This window comes from Topomyia yanbarensis, chromosome 3 (genome assembly GCF_030247195.1).
Source record: "Topomyia yanbarensis strain Yona2022 chromosome 3, ASM3024719v1, whole genome shotgun sequence".
Classification (NCBI taxonomy): domain Eukaryota; kingdom Metazoa; phylum Arthropoda; class Insecta; order Diptera; family Culicidae; genus Topomyia; species Topomyia yanbarensis.
This window is the reverse complement of record NC_080672.1, coordinates 25,895,038-25,913,863: the sequence shown is the minus strand read 5'-3', so window position 1 is coordinate 25,913,863 and position 18,826 is coordinate 25,895,038. Positions and strand designations below refer to the sequence as shown.

The 18,826-nt window shown below is 37.0% G+C and overlaps 1 protein-coding gene across 11 annotated transcripts in view; it reads left to right on the top strand.

The window, feature by feature from the left end:
- Positions 1-18,826, top strand: part of LOC131693822 (uncharacterized) — a 218,624-nt gene that overhangs the window by 170,592 nt on the left and 29,206 nt on the right. Inside the window, exon 2 of one of the 11 annotated variants that reach the window (XM_058981974.1) lies at positions 7,753-7,992. The exons of the other annotated variants lie outside the window; for them this stretch is intronic. Within the exon in view, the coding sequence (XP_058837957.1) occupies positions 7,753-7,992 (240 nt within the window). The remainder of the gene's footprint in view (positions 1-7,752; positions 7,993-18,826) is intronic. 11 annotated transcript variants of the gene reach the window in all.

Genomic DNA, 18,826 nt, shown 5'->3' with positions numbered 1-18,826 from the left:
GCTTGGTGATGTTCCTAAATATCGCCAAATGCCAATTTCCAGCTATGGGAATAGCACGGGAATTTCATGGATCTGAAAAGGTACCGCCGCGGCGTGTAGGTACCCAGTACGACACATAACGTTTGATAATGCTTCGTCTCGTCAGAAGTCGACACTAACTCAGGATTAAGCTAGCGTCGAATTGACGCTAGCTTCAATAACAGAGATATTTATTATGTTTTTGATCATACTCCTTGTCAAGCGTGATGTCCCGCAAGGAAAGGAGTTCATGTTTAAGCTGATGTGAGCTAATGAAATCGATCAATTTATTGGGATCAATTACACTAGTTTACAGCATTTCTGAACTCAATAAGCTGGTGGTAATCTTTAATGTAAAATCGTGTGCTGAATCCGAAAAGGAGGTTTAAAAAATGTACAATAGGACAGCTTTCGAGTTACAGCAAAAAAAAATGAATTTTACCTTTAAAATAAAAAGTACGTCCTGTAAAATCCAAATATCTTCGGCTGTAGTGCACCGATATGCAATATTATTATGTTGAATTAAAGGTAATTGGATGCACTTTTGGTCATTTGAACATTTTGTTTTAGTTTTACTTGTTCTGGCGTTATTTACGAGTTTATTGAACTTTTTCATAATTTTTCCTCATTTTAATGAAGCGTTGATCAATATTTTGGGCAAGATAAAGTAATCCGAATAAAATTAAATTTATATGGGAAATTAAAGCCTGCTAATAACCAATGTGTTACGCGGTAATCTTTGAACAATGCTATAACGTTTCAAGTTGTCTGGATACACGGAATCCGAAGTCGGATTTAGAGAGACCACGTGTGACTTCATATTGAAAAATTCCTCCGAAGAGTCGAGTTCGGAAATTACCAGAACCATTCGTAAAGTGTCCCCAAGATAACCCGGATGCTTAGGATATTGTTCAGCAATAGTTTATGGGTGCTTTATGAATATTTTATATTTTATTATATTTTTTTTACGCAGTTTCGATTTACTAGGCTCCTCAGGGCTCCGGCCAGTGTCCACAAAAATGACTAATAGGACTCCAAAATGAAATCTGAAGGTTTACATCATATTTAAAGCCTAACGCTGCATTCTATTGAGGACGATTTGATGGTTATATTTCGTTGAATGCTTATTGTGCCATTGTTATACGGTTTTGGGTGTGAAATAAGATATTAGTTAAATTTACCTTTTGATGTTGTAAAGACATTGAATTAGCAAAGGACTGGAAGATGTGACCGTTAACGTCTGAAGTAAACGTCTGTTGTCTGTGACAATATCAGCTCAGGACCGTTTTTGGTACAGAACTCAATGAGTAATGAGCCACACGTACGCCAGAACTGTCAAATTAAACTTTTTTTTATAATTGGGTTATTTGACACGGCTAAATATGTTAGCTTCACGGTTCAGTGGGCCTTTTTTATAAGATCTATCAAATATGTTTAACAAACCAGTTTTGGTAGTTGTCCGTCAAATTTCGTGCACGCGACTTGCTATTGCATTAGGGGTCATCTATGTCATTTATGTACACGTCCATGTCATCAGCGTCAATGCCACCTTGATGCTTTTCTTTGCCTGTTGCGCTTACAGGTCACGACTGGGAATCCAAAGCCTTTCGAGTTTGCTGTCTGGTTGGTTGTCGATTTTGTATTACTGGGAGTAGTTACCTCCATTTTCCCATCTTTATTTACGGTGTCAAACTTAACCGCGTCTTTTACATCGTTATGCAAAACGAATTATTCTACCTTAACCAATTTGCTGAACGTGATTAGTACTGTGTTGCCGATATGATGAAATTGAATATAAGTTACTTCCGTTAACCTAAGTTCCATTTTCATCGACAGTGATTGCTGTACATCTTGAATACTTGGCCGTATACGAAGAGACCGCATTAGGCAAGAACATTTTGACACTTACATTAGAATTCACCTCAATAGGTTACAACGGTAAAATGAAAGTTACTGTTTCCTTTATTCTTCAGGCGATGCATCAAGATAAGGATTTTTCTTTTAAATCAGATAGAAAATGAAATTTTGTTCAAACCGTTTGATCCCTTATTTCGACGAACTATCTAGATTTTTCCGTGAGCCAATTGAAAGTTCTTTTAGGCAAAGGCGTAATTTTTGTTGTATGATATAAAGGGCAAAAATAGTCGACTTCTTTTTTATCCGCTTTATTGTTAGTATTAAACCTATAGAAATGTCTCCCGCAATCTCGGTGGCCTCGCTGAACTTCTTTTGTTTTAAACAGCCATGCATTCCACGCTCGTATTTGCTATAACACGCGGTGATATCAATCTATCGGCTACAATTTTCGAAAAACTGAAAGCGATAAAAATACAGTGTAAACAATATACTCTAAACTACTTCTAGCCAAATTTTTAAGAGAAAATACCCAATGGGTTTCCCATTTTCTACAGCGTGTTTTTCGTGACGCAATACAGAACCACAGAAAACCGAATAAAAAAAAAATTCCCTACTATTTTGAAGAAAAATGAGTGAATTTTATAGTAAAATATGAGATTTTTCGGTTTTCATGAAACCATTTTCCGAAACTCGAACTTTTTTCTACTTTTTGTGGTTCATCGACTAACTACAATTCTAAGCTTTACGAAACTTATTGAATTTCCCGTATCAGTCAATTTTATCGAGAGTTATCGTGTTCGCAGCGGCGCACAGTGGCTGGAGGCTGGCCAAACCTCAAAAATAATTTTTGAAATATTGATGTATTATATGTTTTCCTAAATTTCTCATGTATTGAATGATGTATATTCAAAATTTTATGATCATTGGATAAGAACACGATTTTTAACACGAGTTTAAACGTAGCAAAGTCCGGACTTTTTAATGATTTTCATTTCCGAAACCACCATTGCTCTATTCACTTCAAATGCATGTTGCTCTTTTGATTTTGGTCCGATTTTAGCACAACTAGTTCCATTGTGTAGAGGAAATAACTTGGTTAGTGAATAAAATACATTTGTTAATTTTGCTTGAAACTATGACTTCTTAGATTAAATATGTTTGAGGTGGTCAGATCAAAAATACTTTTTTCACTAATGTATTCTGTACAAATTTCGGAATCATTTCGGAATGGTCACATAGTATACATTCTATGGGGAATAACCTCTACTTTCCGAATATCATGGTCTCGTTCTGCGCCTAGATGCGCAAAAAGGTTTAAGGAGATTTTGAAGCTTTGTTGCTGAGATGGAGGCGCATGGTGTTTTGTGTAAAATAGTTAGACAATCTACAGTAAACCAACACGTTATACAATGGATTTCAAGTAGTGTTCTTCATTTTTTATGATATTGCTGACATTGGTGAACAGTAATGGAAAATCTATCATGAAAACGGGATCATAGTTATAAGAAAGGTTCAATGACACTGTATGGAAAAAATGCCTTTAATATTTTACGACTTTTAACATCAAAAATTAGCTCAATACCTCAAAATTAGCTTAAATTGTGATTTTCAGCCAAATTAGGTAACATTTGAGGTTTTGTCCGACTTTTGTTTGAAGACCCGCCACTGTGCGGCGCTCCTAGACTTGGAAATGGTTGGACGTCTACTCTTGGAACGATCGTATGTGTGGCTCTGTGCGAGTGAAAATATTTTTTTCGAACACAATGAATCTATAAAGCGATCCTAACATTACACAAAAGATCCATTGTAGCCTTACCTTCAAAATCGTAAAACAAAATAAGTTTCGTTTTGAGCACTTTACACCAGACGCTCCCCTTAAAGGTTCGCCCAGAGTGAAGCCAAATCTACAAATCGAACATATCAGATGACTACCTATCGTGCAAAGTCTTCCGGAGAACATGCAAGAAAAGTATTGGTGTTGATAACAATAATATTATGGCAAAATATTTCAAACGACTAAACCAAACACTTTATTCAGTTTTAGTTACTTTTTTGTAACGATGTATAATAAATTGCTTAGAAGAGTATTATAAATAAAATGCAATATGCCACGAAAGAGTAATTTTTCAAATTAACTCCGTATGGATTTATTGTGTAACTCGGTTAAAGTCACTCAGAGTTACAGAAAAATGCTGGGTGCCAGGAACAAAGAAGTAGGTATAATTATTAATTTTATGAAGTGTCGCGCATTCCTCTGTACGGGACTCCAGACTACACAAACTCCAGTTTTGAGGTAGTGCGCATACGCTAAATCCGACCAAAACAGTAGAGATGTACTATGCATCCTGCATAAAGACCGTAAACTATTCTACAGCCACTCAGATCGAAAGATCTCCGCATTTATAGTTCCGGTAGTGTAAAATATGCTAGGGCGCAAGAACATATTGCTTGCCATACTAGCATTTTTCGATCTATTTTTTCTCTCTTGAATCTACCTTATCGCCGACATCGTCACCTATACTACGGCAGTGTAGTATTGTGAACCTAGAAGGATTTTTGAGTCCACTTTCACATCCCGGGACCTTGTTGCAGCACATTGCAGTTTGTTTGGAGATTTCATGTTTTTATAGGCCTTCAGGTTGTTCCGTTTTTTGATAGGTTGGATCATTCTGACGCTCGTTTCCTCTATAGTTGATCAAATCACCTATCGATTTATTCATCCTAATTAGTTTTCTCTTTCCGGCAGTTCATACAAAGAATGATGTCCCCCAAACTTGTTTATGGGGTTTTTTACACTCGTGTGATGAATTCCAAAGCGTTTCTACAATTACTACGTTAGTTACACCCTTTTCTCATAGCCACGAAAACCTTAATTTTCACTTCATTTTCAAGACGGGTGTTTTGAAAACGAAAAATTTAAACCGTACAAAAGAGTAAGCAAAGAAAAAGTAACAATCAAGCGTAAAAGCATGCTGTGATGAGCACATTATAATCATCACAAATACGTGCCTTCAACGCAAATGTTTTTCGAGTACACTAGACTGCACAGTGGCTCGGCTTAGAGCAAAAGGTGGACTAAAGTCAAAACTTTGTCGTATCAGGTCAAGTAGGACGGTTTTATGTAATTTTGGTACGTTCAATTCGTTTTTGATATCAAAATATATTAAAATCAAACATTTACTGTTCATTAGGGTGGCTCAAAAATAGTTTTTGTCGAAACGATTCATAAAATTGTTTTAAAAGTAACTGTTGTGTAACTGTAGATTCGTTTTTAATAGTAAAACAAGGTATTATCACTCATTAGGGTGGCTTAAAAATAATTATTTTGATGTAATCGTTCATAAAATTGTTGAATTATAATGATTGTGCGCTGAATTTGAATTTAACATGATGACATATAAAAAATTCTCTCTCATTAGGGTGGTTCAAAAATAATTATTTTGTCGCATCATTTAATATTTTTTTAGTAGTTATGTTTATACACTGTATTACTTTTTGGTATTAAAACAACTTAGAAATATTTATGTTTGATATTCAAAAGAGTTACTTTCCAACTTATTAGGATGTTTAAAATGATTGTTGTTTCTTAACGATTCAACTAATATGATTTTGAATAACTTCGGAATGTGGAATTTATGTTTGGCGTAAACTGATAATAAAAACGAAACTTCACTAATCAGTAGTTTGGTTTACGTATATTTTTTTCGTCATGATTCGAATTTTTTGCCCATGTGACTGCTTAAAACAGATTTTTTGGCTACAGGAATTGAGCAAATGTTTGGCTACAGGAAATGAGCAAATTCCTGTGAGAAAATTATGCAAAAAACACTGGAGATACACCCTTCTAAAAGCTTTAAACATTCATTTTTCATCCAAATAGACTAAAATCTTGTCAAATTGTCTCCGACGCATAAGGAAATACAAAAAAAAGTATTGATGAACTTATCTGGGCTTAAGTCCGGGCTCGTTCCACTGTGGACTGTACAATGGACTAAGTAGAGTAATCGTTGACTTCGATGGTTAGCAACAGACTGGATCAACGTTAGTGTATATAATCAGGTGAGCCACTGTCACCGTTAAGCACTGTCTCCGTCGACTAGCACGGCAGAGAACAATAAACAACTAAAGAACCTGTTCTAAGTTTTGACTCTATTAACCGGTGCTTTAGGTTCAAGGTGTAGGTAAGAGCTCATTGACTGCTTAGACATCATATTTATTTTTTTGTCCATTTGGTCCAGATACAAATCTCAGCCAGATAATTTTAGACTTACACAGGTTTTTTTACGCAATTTGTTCTACGCGGTATATTTACGCGGTTTCCATTCATGCGGATTCTTTTATTTACGCGGTTTTCCTTTACATGGATTTTTAAATATACACGGCCTGTATCCCGCGTAAAAAAACCTGAGTGTATTCTATAGGTAAATGATTATCAACTCTCACATTCTACTTTTCATCTCTCCTATTTCTCAAATTTGTTCTCATCTTTTAAACTAGAAAAAATCAGATTCGGCAACACAGCCGCCAAAAATTATTTTTTTTACGTTCCTTCACATCTTGCGGATTATTGCTGGACCAAATGGTCGTTGTTAAGTCAGACCGAACTAATCCGCAAAACATAAAAAATAAGATATTGATAGCACTGGATAAATATTATCGTCAGCTACATTCGACGTTTGTCAGATTTGAAATATGTAACCATAAACAAGAATTATGGCAAAAATTAATTTCCAATCATAATGTAAAGGATGCTGCGATTCAAACTTTAAACTCGTTTCTCCCGAAATCAATATTTTGTCACTTAGTCCGGTCTGACTTAACACCGACCAAATAATACCGGAGATATCAGTAAAAGACGCGTACACATAATTGTGACACGCCATACATAGTTTGTCATCAATACATGCCTATGGCAAGTGTGGGAGCGACTTTTGTTTACAGTTTAAATAATAATTCTTGATATAGTCAACCGATCTTCGCAAAAAAAAAGATTAATGCAGAATAAATAGAAGCATCGGTAATTTTTTTCCGAAATGTTTGTACTATTTATAATTTTCTAGTTATTCAATATCAAACTTTAACTTCATTTTCATAAAAAGTGATTAATTGCACTTGTCATGCACCCATCCCTTATCACTAAATTTTCCTCTTTCATGTTTTGCTTCTTAAGATTCATTTCTCTCATCTCACCACCCAAATTCCACCACTTTTTTTTAAACTTATCTCTCAGCTCAGTAAGGACTCTTGAGTCGTAAGCGTGATGGATATGGCCATTGGTCTCCCAGTCCCTTTCCCCCATCAGATGTTATGATGGGCTGACACATTTGTGTCATATTGACAGATCACTTGCCAGGCAAGAAATTTTTGGCGAACTGCGACAGTTTCTTCTTCCTTACACTTTCAGGAACCTACTCATCAAGATCATATTGAATATATCGAATTTCAACTCTTTAGAACGCGTTACTTGACCATTGTTTTTTAATCATTTACAAAGGGCGGATAATCATATGCCTGTTTGACACGTTTTCCTAGAATTAGAATTATTCCTTTCCCACAATGTATCGTATCCACTACAGCGATGCAATTTGCTGTTAATTCCTAACCCCAAGAGAAGTATTTGTTTCCGATAATTCCTCTACTAGCTTCATTCACCCTGAATGCCATACGACTCTGCCCTCGAAGCCATAATAACAATGTATTCCACCCTATCTTACTAGCGGGATGTACAGATAGAACCAATTTGCCAAATAAAATGTCCCATTGCATCCGCCTCTAACAAGGACGTGTGACCTTCCATCCATTCCTTTCCGACAACCTACCGCCACAAACAAACAAACAAAAATCGGAATGTACAAATGTATGTATGTTTGTTCGCAGAACTTCGCTGCACCCCCATTTCGGGTTTTCAGTTTCCCCCACAAACACCACCCGTGAGCATACCAACCACAAACACCACCACCACCACCGCCACCACCTCCACCGATGGTGCAGTGGAAGCAGCACTCCTGCAACAGCCCCTGGTAGACCGTAGACCCTCCTCGTCAATGATGCGCACCTGGTGGGGTGGCTCCCCGGGCCGGAGAGCCGATCACACCGCGCCCGCTACCGCCAGGCAAGGTTTGAATAATTGCGATTAATAAAATTGCTCACCGAATATTTCCTAGCCGTTCCGAATGTACAATACCTTTGTCCCATCCTGGCCTCCAGTTCCTAGTTCTGATACGCCGACTTCATCGAGTTGATGTAAAATGCTTACGACACCTTATAGTTATATACCCAAAATGAAACCAAGTTACTCGAAGTGTTGTAGGTGCGATATAAAAGCTAGCCACCGTCGATTAGTATAATGATGATAATGGTGACCGTTTGTCTCCTATTCTGCGGTGATGATCCTTTGCGGATCCGGGTGCTCTCCAGCGGCATATGCGGATTGCCCTTTTTGTATTGTGAATAAATAAAATCCTAAAGCTAGAGAATACTAACTGCAACTGGTGAAATTTTTCAATTGTGTGTTTGTTAGACGCGTGCTGATTGCTGCTTGCTTTTAAAAACACTAACATGCCTGGGAAGGAAAGCGTGATACGCAATCCAATTGCGATTGAACCGTTTTCGTTTTTCAGAACTCTATCCGCTAACGGCTGTTACATATTTCGAGGAATATTCTCTTTAAAGGTCTACGATTATCGAAACAGTTTATTAGTCGAGTGAGTTAGTTTGTGCTATTTGAATCAATGAGGTCAGTAAAATGTTAAAAGAAACACATTGTGAAGAAATCTCGACGAACATATGATTAGGGCTCAAAAACCAAATGTCAAAATTCGCTTTGAGGAGGAATTCCGGAGAAACCGTTCTTACCCAAACACGGTGCATAGCAGTTAAGGTTAGATCTTCATAAAAATCAATCAGCTTACGTAGAATGTTGTTACAGTACTGCTGACTGATTTTTATGAAGATCTAACACACGGTGTGGAAAAAAACTGCTTTTTTCGGTTTCGATTTTCGCCCATTCTCTGTTCAACCTTAACGAAAGAGAAAACTGTTTTCTATCGTTTACTATCAACGGCTGTGCTGGGGCTTAACGGTTCGTCCGGAATGTCTCCTCAAAGTGAATTTTGACAATTGGCTTTTGAGCCCTAATCATATGCTTGTCGAGAAATTCTTCATTCTTTCTAAATCAAAATGTTAAATTGAAATACTGCAATCTCTCTCAGTTCAACATACTTAAAGTTAATCGAAAGACAGAATTTATAGCTTCAATCAAATCCAATCGAATCATTCGTTACGGTTGGTCGGGACTAACCCGGTCAGTGGCGAAAATTGATACAACGCACGTCTTGGTCGGTTGATCGTGATAGAGAAATTACCTCATATGTATACGGACCTTTCAGAACCCTAGCATAAAGAAAGAAAAAAAAACATTTGGTCTGTCCTGCATCAATTCTAACGAAAAAAGGTGCAAAAAAGGTAAAAACGAGAAGTGTCTTACCACCTCCAACAAAGATAAACCTTTATAAACTGTACTCATCGAAATAGAAATGAACAAGAAGCTTCAGTAAACTCGGGTAAAACGTATAGTTAAGTTTATAAGAATTTTGCCTTGAAAAGTATCAAATATAACTTTTCGTTTCGTTATTATGTAATTATGTAACATTGACGACATTACCTATTGTTATTGTTATTGACATTGAAAATGTCTTACTGCACCATCTGGGGCGGGGTGTCATTCTAAAATCTAAAATCAAACGATGTCACGTTTTTGCGTCACTATTTTGAACTTTGTTATTTATGAACGGATTTCCGTCTGGTTATCACGAAACAATTCGGGATTAACTGAAATTATGTTTTATTGCTGTAGTGTTTTTGTATTTCAATAGAACACTATTGAAAAACAAGCAAAAATGAATAGATCTCGGAAGACGTGAAAACTCCCATACATCAGTCAATCTATCCCTGGCAGTATTGATTTTGTGGGCTGTTTCCGACAAATTTAAGACTAAGAGAAGCAAATGTCATGAAATTGAAAGATAGGTATTCTAGAACGAATCAGTTATAAACATAACACAGAAAACTAGGACTAGGCAGGCTTGTATAGCCATGATCGAAAGGAAATGTGAAGAATCCATTGCCTTCTGCTGGTAGGAGTTGGGCTTTCCACCCAAATTTACCGCATGGTCGTTGACAGAACATAACTCATCATCATGTTTTACCGCCGACGCCACGAATTATATTGCACACTACATTTTCAATGTCACCGTGGTCGCATCCTGCACACAACCCTTTAATTTTTTATGTCTTTAGGCTTGAATCTCGAGGGTGGTCTTTCTAGAAAATAATTTAGATATCAAAGATACATTTAATTTACAATTGATGAAAGATAAAAAATTAAACGAAAATTATTGCTGTGGTCTATCCTGCTCGCACTACTTTCCGCTCATTGTGTTAATTTTCTTTCTTGGCGAACAGTAAAGGTCAAGTTTACCCTCTGCTGCTTCCTGAGTTTCGTCTGCTTTCTCCATCGCCCATTTTTACGTTTATGTCGTCGTTACTAGAGCAGCTTTGGTTTTCGCTGTTAGATGTTTGTTGCTTTTTTGTGTTTTCGGATAACTCTTGTACGTCTTTTTTTGTTTAATACTTCCCTAGGTATGTTAGCTATTAGCGTGGAATATTGTTACAACGGCATTTTTTTTTGCGTATTGCCTGTGGCGTAACAGCAGATGTAGAAGGTCTTCGTGAAACAGATGTTTTTTAGTTGTTTCGGCGCAAGGTTTACTGTGGCGTGTCATCTGATTACAGAACGGGTTCGTGGGCGTCTGGTCAGCGTATGTGCATAGCGTTCTTTGGATGTAGTGAGCACCATAAGATGATCTACCCTGGAAAGTCAAGAAAGAAGGTATAGGTTGTTTCAGCTGCATTCGCACCACCCGAACACCATTAAGGGAAGGTTCTCATTCAAATGATCAAAAATTATGAAAAATTTAGATTTTTTGTGGGCCATTGAACAAACGTATAAGGAAACAGTTTTAGGATACATAAAGCTTATATTTTCGTCCACATTCATAATTTTTTTCAAGACGAAAACAACAAATTTGCGTCCGTGGTAAAATTCTGTTTAAGGTTAGATGCGCGTGGAATTCCAAAACTGCGTACAACCTGCTGCCTTAAGATCGATATGAAACACAAAACTAATAAGAGGGCTCTTAAACTATATTTATTGAGAAAATGGCCTAAGAACGGTAAAAAAAACTTCAAATTTGACGTAATGGCGCGATCTTAAGCTTTGAGATCGATTTTTTATCCCTTTGTTCCACTTTAAAGCTTCACTAATAATAGTGAATACAAAGAGTTTGTAGATTTTATAGGTCATTCCTCCAATGAAAAAGGTTTTCTTTTAATTGAACCGTTTTCAAATGAGATTGCACGCAGTTTTGAAAAATTACGTTTTGAGAGAAACGTATTTAAACTTTCAGAACACATTGGATGGATTATTCGTGGTTGATTGTCAATATTTTGTAACAATTACACGGAATTATTGGTTTTGGACATCGCTGATTAAAGTCTAAAGGCAGTTTTTCTAAATTCAAAATGGCCGATTCAATACAGCGAAACCCACAAAAAGGTTCGTGATTTATACACACGAATTTGAGTTAATATGTATCAGAAACAAAAGAATAAAAATGGCGATTCCAATATGGCGGACAAAAATGTGACTTAAAGGGGTTGTCTTATATAATTGTACTGAAAGTACCTAATGTTTGATCATTTTTTTGAAGAAGTAAATTGACTTAAACATGTGCGCTATTCTGCAAAATGTTTATTAAGGTTTCATCTATAAAATCAAAATATTCGATTTTAAGGTGTCAAAATGGCAGCTCCAGCAAAAAGAGTCTAAAAGCAGAAAACCAAAACGATCTTGAAGATTACATTTCATAGAGGAGTCCCAATCTAAAAAACATGAAAAAATCGTTATAGAAACAAAATGGAGGCCAATTGAATATAAAGTATCGTTATTTCGCATGATTTTTCTGCTTTAGCCGGCTTTTACGGTTTCCAAGGTCATCATGAATTTGAGGTTAGATTTGTAAAATTCAAAATGGCGAATCTAATAAGGCGGACTAAAAAAGCGAAATATATATTAATATTAAGGACGCCCAGTACCCCAGCGACTATATTTGTGCGGACCCCTCCCATTATTATTCGAAAGCCCTACTCTGCTTTCTAGAAATCACTAAAATTGTTGGTTAGGCCATAGAGCATTGCATGAAAATGTATAACCTCACTTTTCTGACCGTTCAGAGAGCTTGTTCACATGGACTTAGACAATTTTTAATTCCACCCAGTATAAGAAACTTGGTTCGAATTCTAACACCATGTAAACAAGCTAGCTGAACTGTCATTTTGTCGAGCATTTTACTCATATGACGTCATTTTGCAATGCTCAATACTGGCAACACACCAATTAACACTATTGCCACCTATAGAATTAATGTGGACTGCCAGAGTTACCTTCGGTCGGTATAGTAACTTGTTTTAGAGCGCGCGACGAACTTGTTTCTGAGCGTCTGTCAACGCTCACGATATAGGTAAGCGATATAGATACTTTAAACCTTCGATTTTTAAATTTAAAAAATTGATCTCTTGGAAAAAAATTTTGACCAAAATGTTTCGTTTTTCACTGTTTTCTGTGGTTGATTGATAACTCACGATTAGTTTGCGACGCCTGTACAGATCAAGCCGTGAAATACGTTCTGTACACATATACAGTGCAACGCGAAGCATTCAGGGAACTTACATAATGGCGTGAAAAGGTTTCTACCTGAGGCACGCGTCTCGAGCCAAGATCGTCCCATAGCGTAAACACTTATACCTTTCAAAAAATGCACAGAAAAAAAATCAAATTTTTGAAAATTTTGGGCCTCCCCATAAGAATGCCAGGGAAAAACATTCAATTGTCATTTGTGACGGATTCATACTTCGACGTGAATCTTTTAATATAATCCGTACTAATGCCCGGTGCCAAATCATGGAGGCGAATTTGCGCAAAATCGTTGTCCATATACACGATACGGTTTTGGCGTTTTCGTATTCGTCGTCATGATTCATATTGTTTCTCGCACCGAAGCTTTCTGCCTTGGTTAAGGAGTTGAATATTATCAGTACTACATACCTCGTATGATGTAAGCGTATGTGTGATACTTCTGTAAGCACAAGTTCCATTTTCACCTTGATCAACTGTTCACCTCTCGCGCACTATAAGTCTACGACGGGTCTACATAAAGTCAATTGCGATTGTGTTCTTCCGGATGAAATTTAATTTGTGATTCACTCATTTCACTCGCATTTCGGGGCTGCGATACTTTGCTGTATCGATAAGTTACACGTACACACTAGAACGCTGGAACAAAACGGCGCGGTTAGTATTTTTTGATTACTATTCGCAAGCGGCGTTTTTTTTTTACTTCGGATTTGTACGAGATGAGGAAGCAGACTTATGACATGCCATTAGGAATTAGGGTATAATGAGCCTATTTTCGCCATGTTTCTATTATCACTCTATCTATTTGAAGCCGTTGGTTAGAGCAGCGCCGTCTTCCATCTTTGTTGAACGCATTGAGTCAAACGGCAGGACGACAATTGAGGCACTCGATTCGAGTTTTCGTTGCGCTCAAACACAAGCAATTCACCGAGGTTAGGTATTCGTATTATTATGTTGGTTCTCAACAACGAAGCAAAGTTGTTGGTGCCAATTTGTGCGCATTCCATCGATTGTTGGCCGAATAATTAATGAATTAGTGAGGCACCCTCCCCAATAGGGTAAAAATATGCACTTTAACCTACATAGGATAATGTGTCTGAATATTGTTACCTTATTCCTATTATCACCCTCACCGTTTTAGGTGCTTTTTGTTTTCATAATACAAACTCTTCAGAAAGAACCAAAGATATTGATACCTTGCTAAAGGCATTCCATGGATTGAAGATCCTCCATGGTATGACCAGTATAGGATCAGGGATGGAATGCACCTCAGAGTACATAAAGAGAAGAATAAAACCGCTCTTTGCACTTTTTAAGCGAACCACCGCTCTTCTCTTTTACCATAAACCTCTTCACTCCGATGTGTGTGGCTCCCATGTGTGCATTCTACTCCATGGCTGCATACATAAAACAATAGAAATAAAGAGGCTCTTTTGTGTGCATCTTGGTTACACGCGCACGGAAACAGGGTTGCACAGAACTTTCTCTTTTTCGTTTTCGAGTTTCTCTTTGTGCGAGTGATCCGCACATCGCAGTGTTTTTGTGCTGCTCTATTTTTCATCGATGTATTTCGCTCTTTGTGCACATTGTGTGAGCAAATAACAAGTCCTTATAGGATCACTACTCGATTCAATATCATACAAGAATCCTATGATTCTTATAAACATTAAAGACGCTGAAACTCTATATAACGACCTGACATCTTAATTCTTTGCTTACTATTTATCTGTTTATGTAGTTCCAATCAAGAAAGAGACATGTAAACAGCATTAAAATTTAGGAAAAACTCTTAGAAACTATCTCGAACGAGGACGTTGACAATTCTCGTGTTCGATTAGAATGACACTAACAGATAAATGACAAAGAACTGATTAATATGTCTAGTCTGTCTGTAATGAACTATATTCTTTTGAAATTCTTCATTTTTTGCCTGAGTGTTGTACATCATTAACAATTCAGAAATAAGTGTAGCTAGCTGAGTTGCTTATGTTGGAAACCATAATTCTTGAGCGTTTTTTCAAAACGTCATATCTGCAATGAGTTACTCTCTTTGTTTACTTTCTCTTTCGATTTTTACGGCGTCACTATAACACTTTTCACTTATTTTACAGTACAGATCGAAAGACGGTGGTTTTGACTAGCATATTATGCAAAGAGTTGAGGGATAAATGTTAAAGTGACCGAATTATTAACAGAAGAGAAATTAAACAAAGAAAGTAACTCATTGCAGATATGACGTTTTGAAAAAACGCCCAAGAATTATGTAAACAATCCAGAAGCACAACGGGTCGCCGTCATAGCCTTCATACGATTCAATGGGAGCTGAACGAACGATATGATGTAGGCAAGCCGATTTATTCTGATATCACTCACACTACTCATGTACGATTCATCTTACGAATATCAAAGTGCCATCTTAGCCCCACCTGCTATAGTAAACATGACATTAATCACTTCGGTGCGATATTTGAATGGTCGGTTACCTAGTTCAGAGTTGAAATCAATCAAATTTGACACGACGCGACGCTGACAGAATCATTTTAGTCTAACTGTGCATGTTGAAACTAAAACTGAAAGCGATATTTCCGTGCTCTTAATGACTTTGCAAATAAACAACGAGATGAGATGATTGACTGATATTTTGATATATTTTGAAATGAAATATGCGTTTTGAAGGATGTAAACAAACAAGAAAAGTTAAACGAGTGGCATTTAACCTATGTTCGACACAGATATTAGATGTCCTATCTGTCTGACAATTTGCATTGTCAAAGTTTTTTTTTATAAAAAAAACTCATTTTATTCACGTTTACTCCGGGCTCAACAGACGTTTACCGTTAGACCTATCGCCTCCTAACGAATGGTTTAGGCACAGATAACAGACATTTAGGCTAGAACAAAATTTCTGCAAAAACCTGTGTAAACTTTCAAACTGATAAACGTTGGAAATCCATGTTTCACTATTGTCATCTACGCAACTGTTTGCTGCACGTGTTTGACAACTGGACTCCGACTGCATTGCATCGATCACATCATATTGTATTTTGTAGTCACTGAGCTTCAAAAGAAACATAATTTGTCCATCTACATAACAACATAACCAGCGTACATTCAATCAAATTTAACTAGATTTTGACCGTTCCATTCATCACAGGATAATTGCAGAGTTAGTGTTGCGCCCCTATTGACCTGTACGAATCCGTCCTGGCTGGGGCTCTAGCATACGACGAGTAGCTTATGAGACTAGCGCCAGTGTTTCTATCTATTATTTGGTCTGGAAATAAACGTACCATTACGGAAAAAATCCGTTCATAAATTCATGAACAAACGATCACGATTTCTTGAACTGAAGTTGCTTTAAGAAAACCGTGACCAAGTTCCTGAAATTATGAATAAGAAACCTCGTATTCATGAACCTATTTGTGTTTTCCAACAACAATCAAACGGTGTTCATGATTTCGGATGCTTGTTCGACATTTTTGCGATTTCTATTCACGTCTCTATCAAATCTTTCTGTCAGACTAGCGGGGTGTATGTTCATGATTTCAGGATCTAGTAGTCGCGATTTTCGTAACTTCACGTTAGCGTGATATTTACGTCATGAGTAGAGTGATTCATGTTGATGATTTTAGGATCTTAGGTTTTTGTTATTTTAATCACGAAAAAAATTATTTATGTTTATGATTTCAGGAACTTCGTCATGAATTTCATAATCTCAATTCACGTTGTCGTGATATTTTAGTCGCAAGAAGAGATTTATATTTATTTATGTTCATGATTTTCGGATCTTAGTCACGATTTTTTATATTTCTGTCACGAGTTGTGTGATTTGTGTTCTTGATTTCAGGATCTTAGTCACGATTTTCGTAATTTCTGTTAGAGCTTACTTTCGAATTTGACACGTGGAGTAATGTGACTCATGCTTATGATATCAGCAGTTTTATCATGGTATTCGTAAATTCTCTTCACCATATCGTGATCTGCTATTTTTTGGTTACTATCGTTTTTTTATTCGGAGTACCGTGCAATATGAACTGGATAATAAAAGTGTGACTGATTCTCAGTATATTCTTTTGTGAACTATATCACGAACACGATTTTTGGTGCTCAGCATGGTTTGTGTTTTCTGTCCAGACATCACACAGAACCTTATCAAATATTCGAGGTCCTTATAGTTTTCTTATATCTACTGCTCGTACCGACTACTAGTCGTTAGCACTTGAACATTTCATGAAAAATTGCTGATGTACTTCACGGACACGCATGGTCAGTCATGACTATTAAACTAGGAATCACGAACCAATTTACGATAACATGAATAATATTCGATGATTTTGTGAACTATTTCACGAGCACGGATATTGGATCGTGACTAATATATTAGGATTCATGAAACAGTTCACGCATACACGAATAATATTTGATGATTTTGTGAACTATATCAGGAGCACGAAAGGTTAGTCGTAACTATTATGCTAGGAATCATGAACCAATTCACGAAAACTTAAATAATATTAATAAGTTTATGAATTATTATATTAATAATTTCATGAATTATTGAATATAGAGATTTTAGGGCGTAGAAATCGTTAAAGCCAGAGGTATTTCGCTTCAGAAAACCAAGTGTTGCGAATGCCTTCGCCTAAGCTTTCTATCAAAAAGCACTCCCAAGTCACGAATGGAGTCCACTCTTACGATGACGCGGCCTTGGAGCAAGTACTCATAATGAGATAGAGTGGATGATCGCCTGAAACTTATCATTTTACATTTGTCAACGTTTATCTGCATACCATTCAAGAGGCACCATTGTTCAATATTAAGTACATCATCTTGAAGTGCAGCAGAGTCAAGTCCAGAAGCAATGGAACGAAAAATCTTCAAATCGTCGGCGAAGAATAGTTGTCCAGATTTGATACTAGCTCAAATGTCGTTTATAAATAAAATAAAAATTAGCGGCCCTAGGTGACTTCCTTGAGAAACTCCGGTTGGCATGTCGAGCAAGCTAGAACATGTTGAACCAATTTCAACGAAAGCACTCCGACTAGACAGATATGATTGCAACCATCCAGATAACCACGCAGGAAATCCTAGTCTTTGCAGTTTCAGAAGAGCAATGTTGTGAGGTACTTTATCGAATGCTTTTGAGAAGTCAAAATATATTGCATAGGTTTGTTGACACTTTTCAACAGAGAGGACCAAGATGCTAATGTACATCATCAAATTTGAAGTTGTAGAACGTTGCTTCACAAATCCATGCTGACATTCGTCGATGATGTGAGAAGCAGCAGCGTACATCTCATTGTAAACAAATTTGTCAAGGGCTTTAACAAAACAGTTCAAAAGTGAGATTCCTCTGTAATTTTCAACATTATGAATGTCTCCAGCCTTGCGAATTGGAAATATAGCCGCTTGTTTCCATGCACTCGGGAAGACGCTTTCAGTGATTGAGCGGTTAAAAATAATGCTGACCGGCAATGACAATGATCGTGCACATCCTTTTATGAATATCGGAGGCAAACCATCCGGGCCTGGTCCTCTCGATGCGTCGACACTGGGTAGAGCTTTCAACACGTCTGCTTCAGTCATATTCAAGCTAGGGAGACTGATATTGTATGATGGTAATGTGTCTATATACTCTTGTGACGGAGAGATAGCTGGGTTGGTGAATGCCCCACGAAAAAGTTCTGCTAAAAGGTCGACGGATTCGGGTGTGTATTGCGCACTGGCATCTCCAAGATAAACATTTACGGGAATGCCACCAGCGCGTTTTCTGCTGTTCACAAACTTTCAGAACGTCGAAGGGTTGTTCCGAAGGTTGCTTTGGACGTGACTTATATACTCGCCGAATGCACTATTCCGGGCTGTCTCGTATTGAAGTTCGGTTTGAATAGTAGTTTATAATTTTGTGATTTACTTTACGGGCACGCATGGTTGGTCATGACTATTGTAATAGGAATCATAAATCAATTACCGAATACATGAATAATATTTCATAATATTGAGAATTATTTCACGAGTACGGATATTGCACCGTGACTTATATATTAGGAATCATGAATTAGTTCACGAGGATTAAATGGAGTCATGAATAAAATGTCGAGTTTCGTGAAATGATTCACGAGAAAATAACTAGAATGTTTTGATTTTGTGAACTAATGTTCCTAAAGCTATCAATAACATCATGGGTCACCCTTTGTT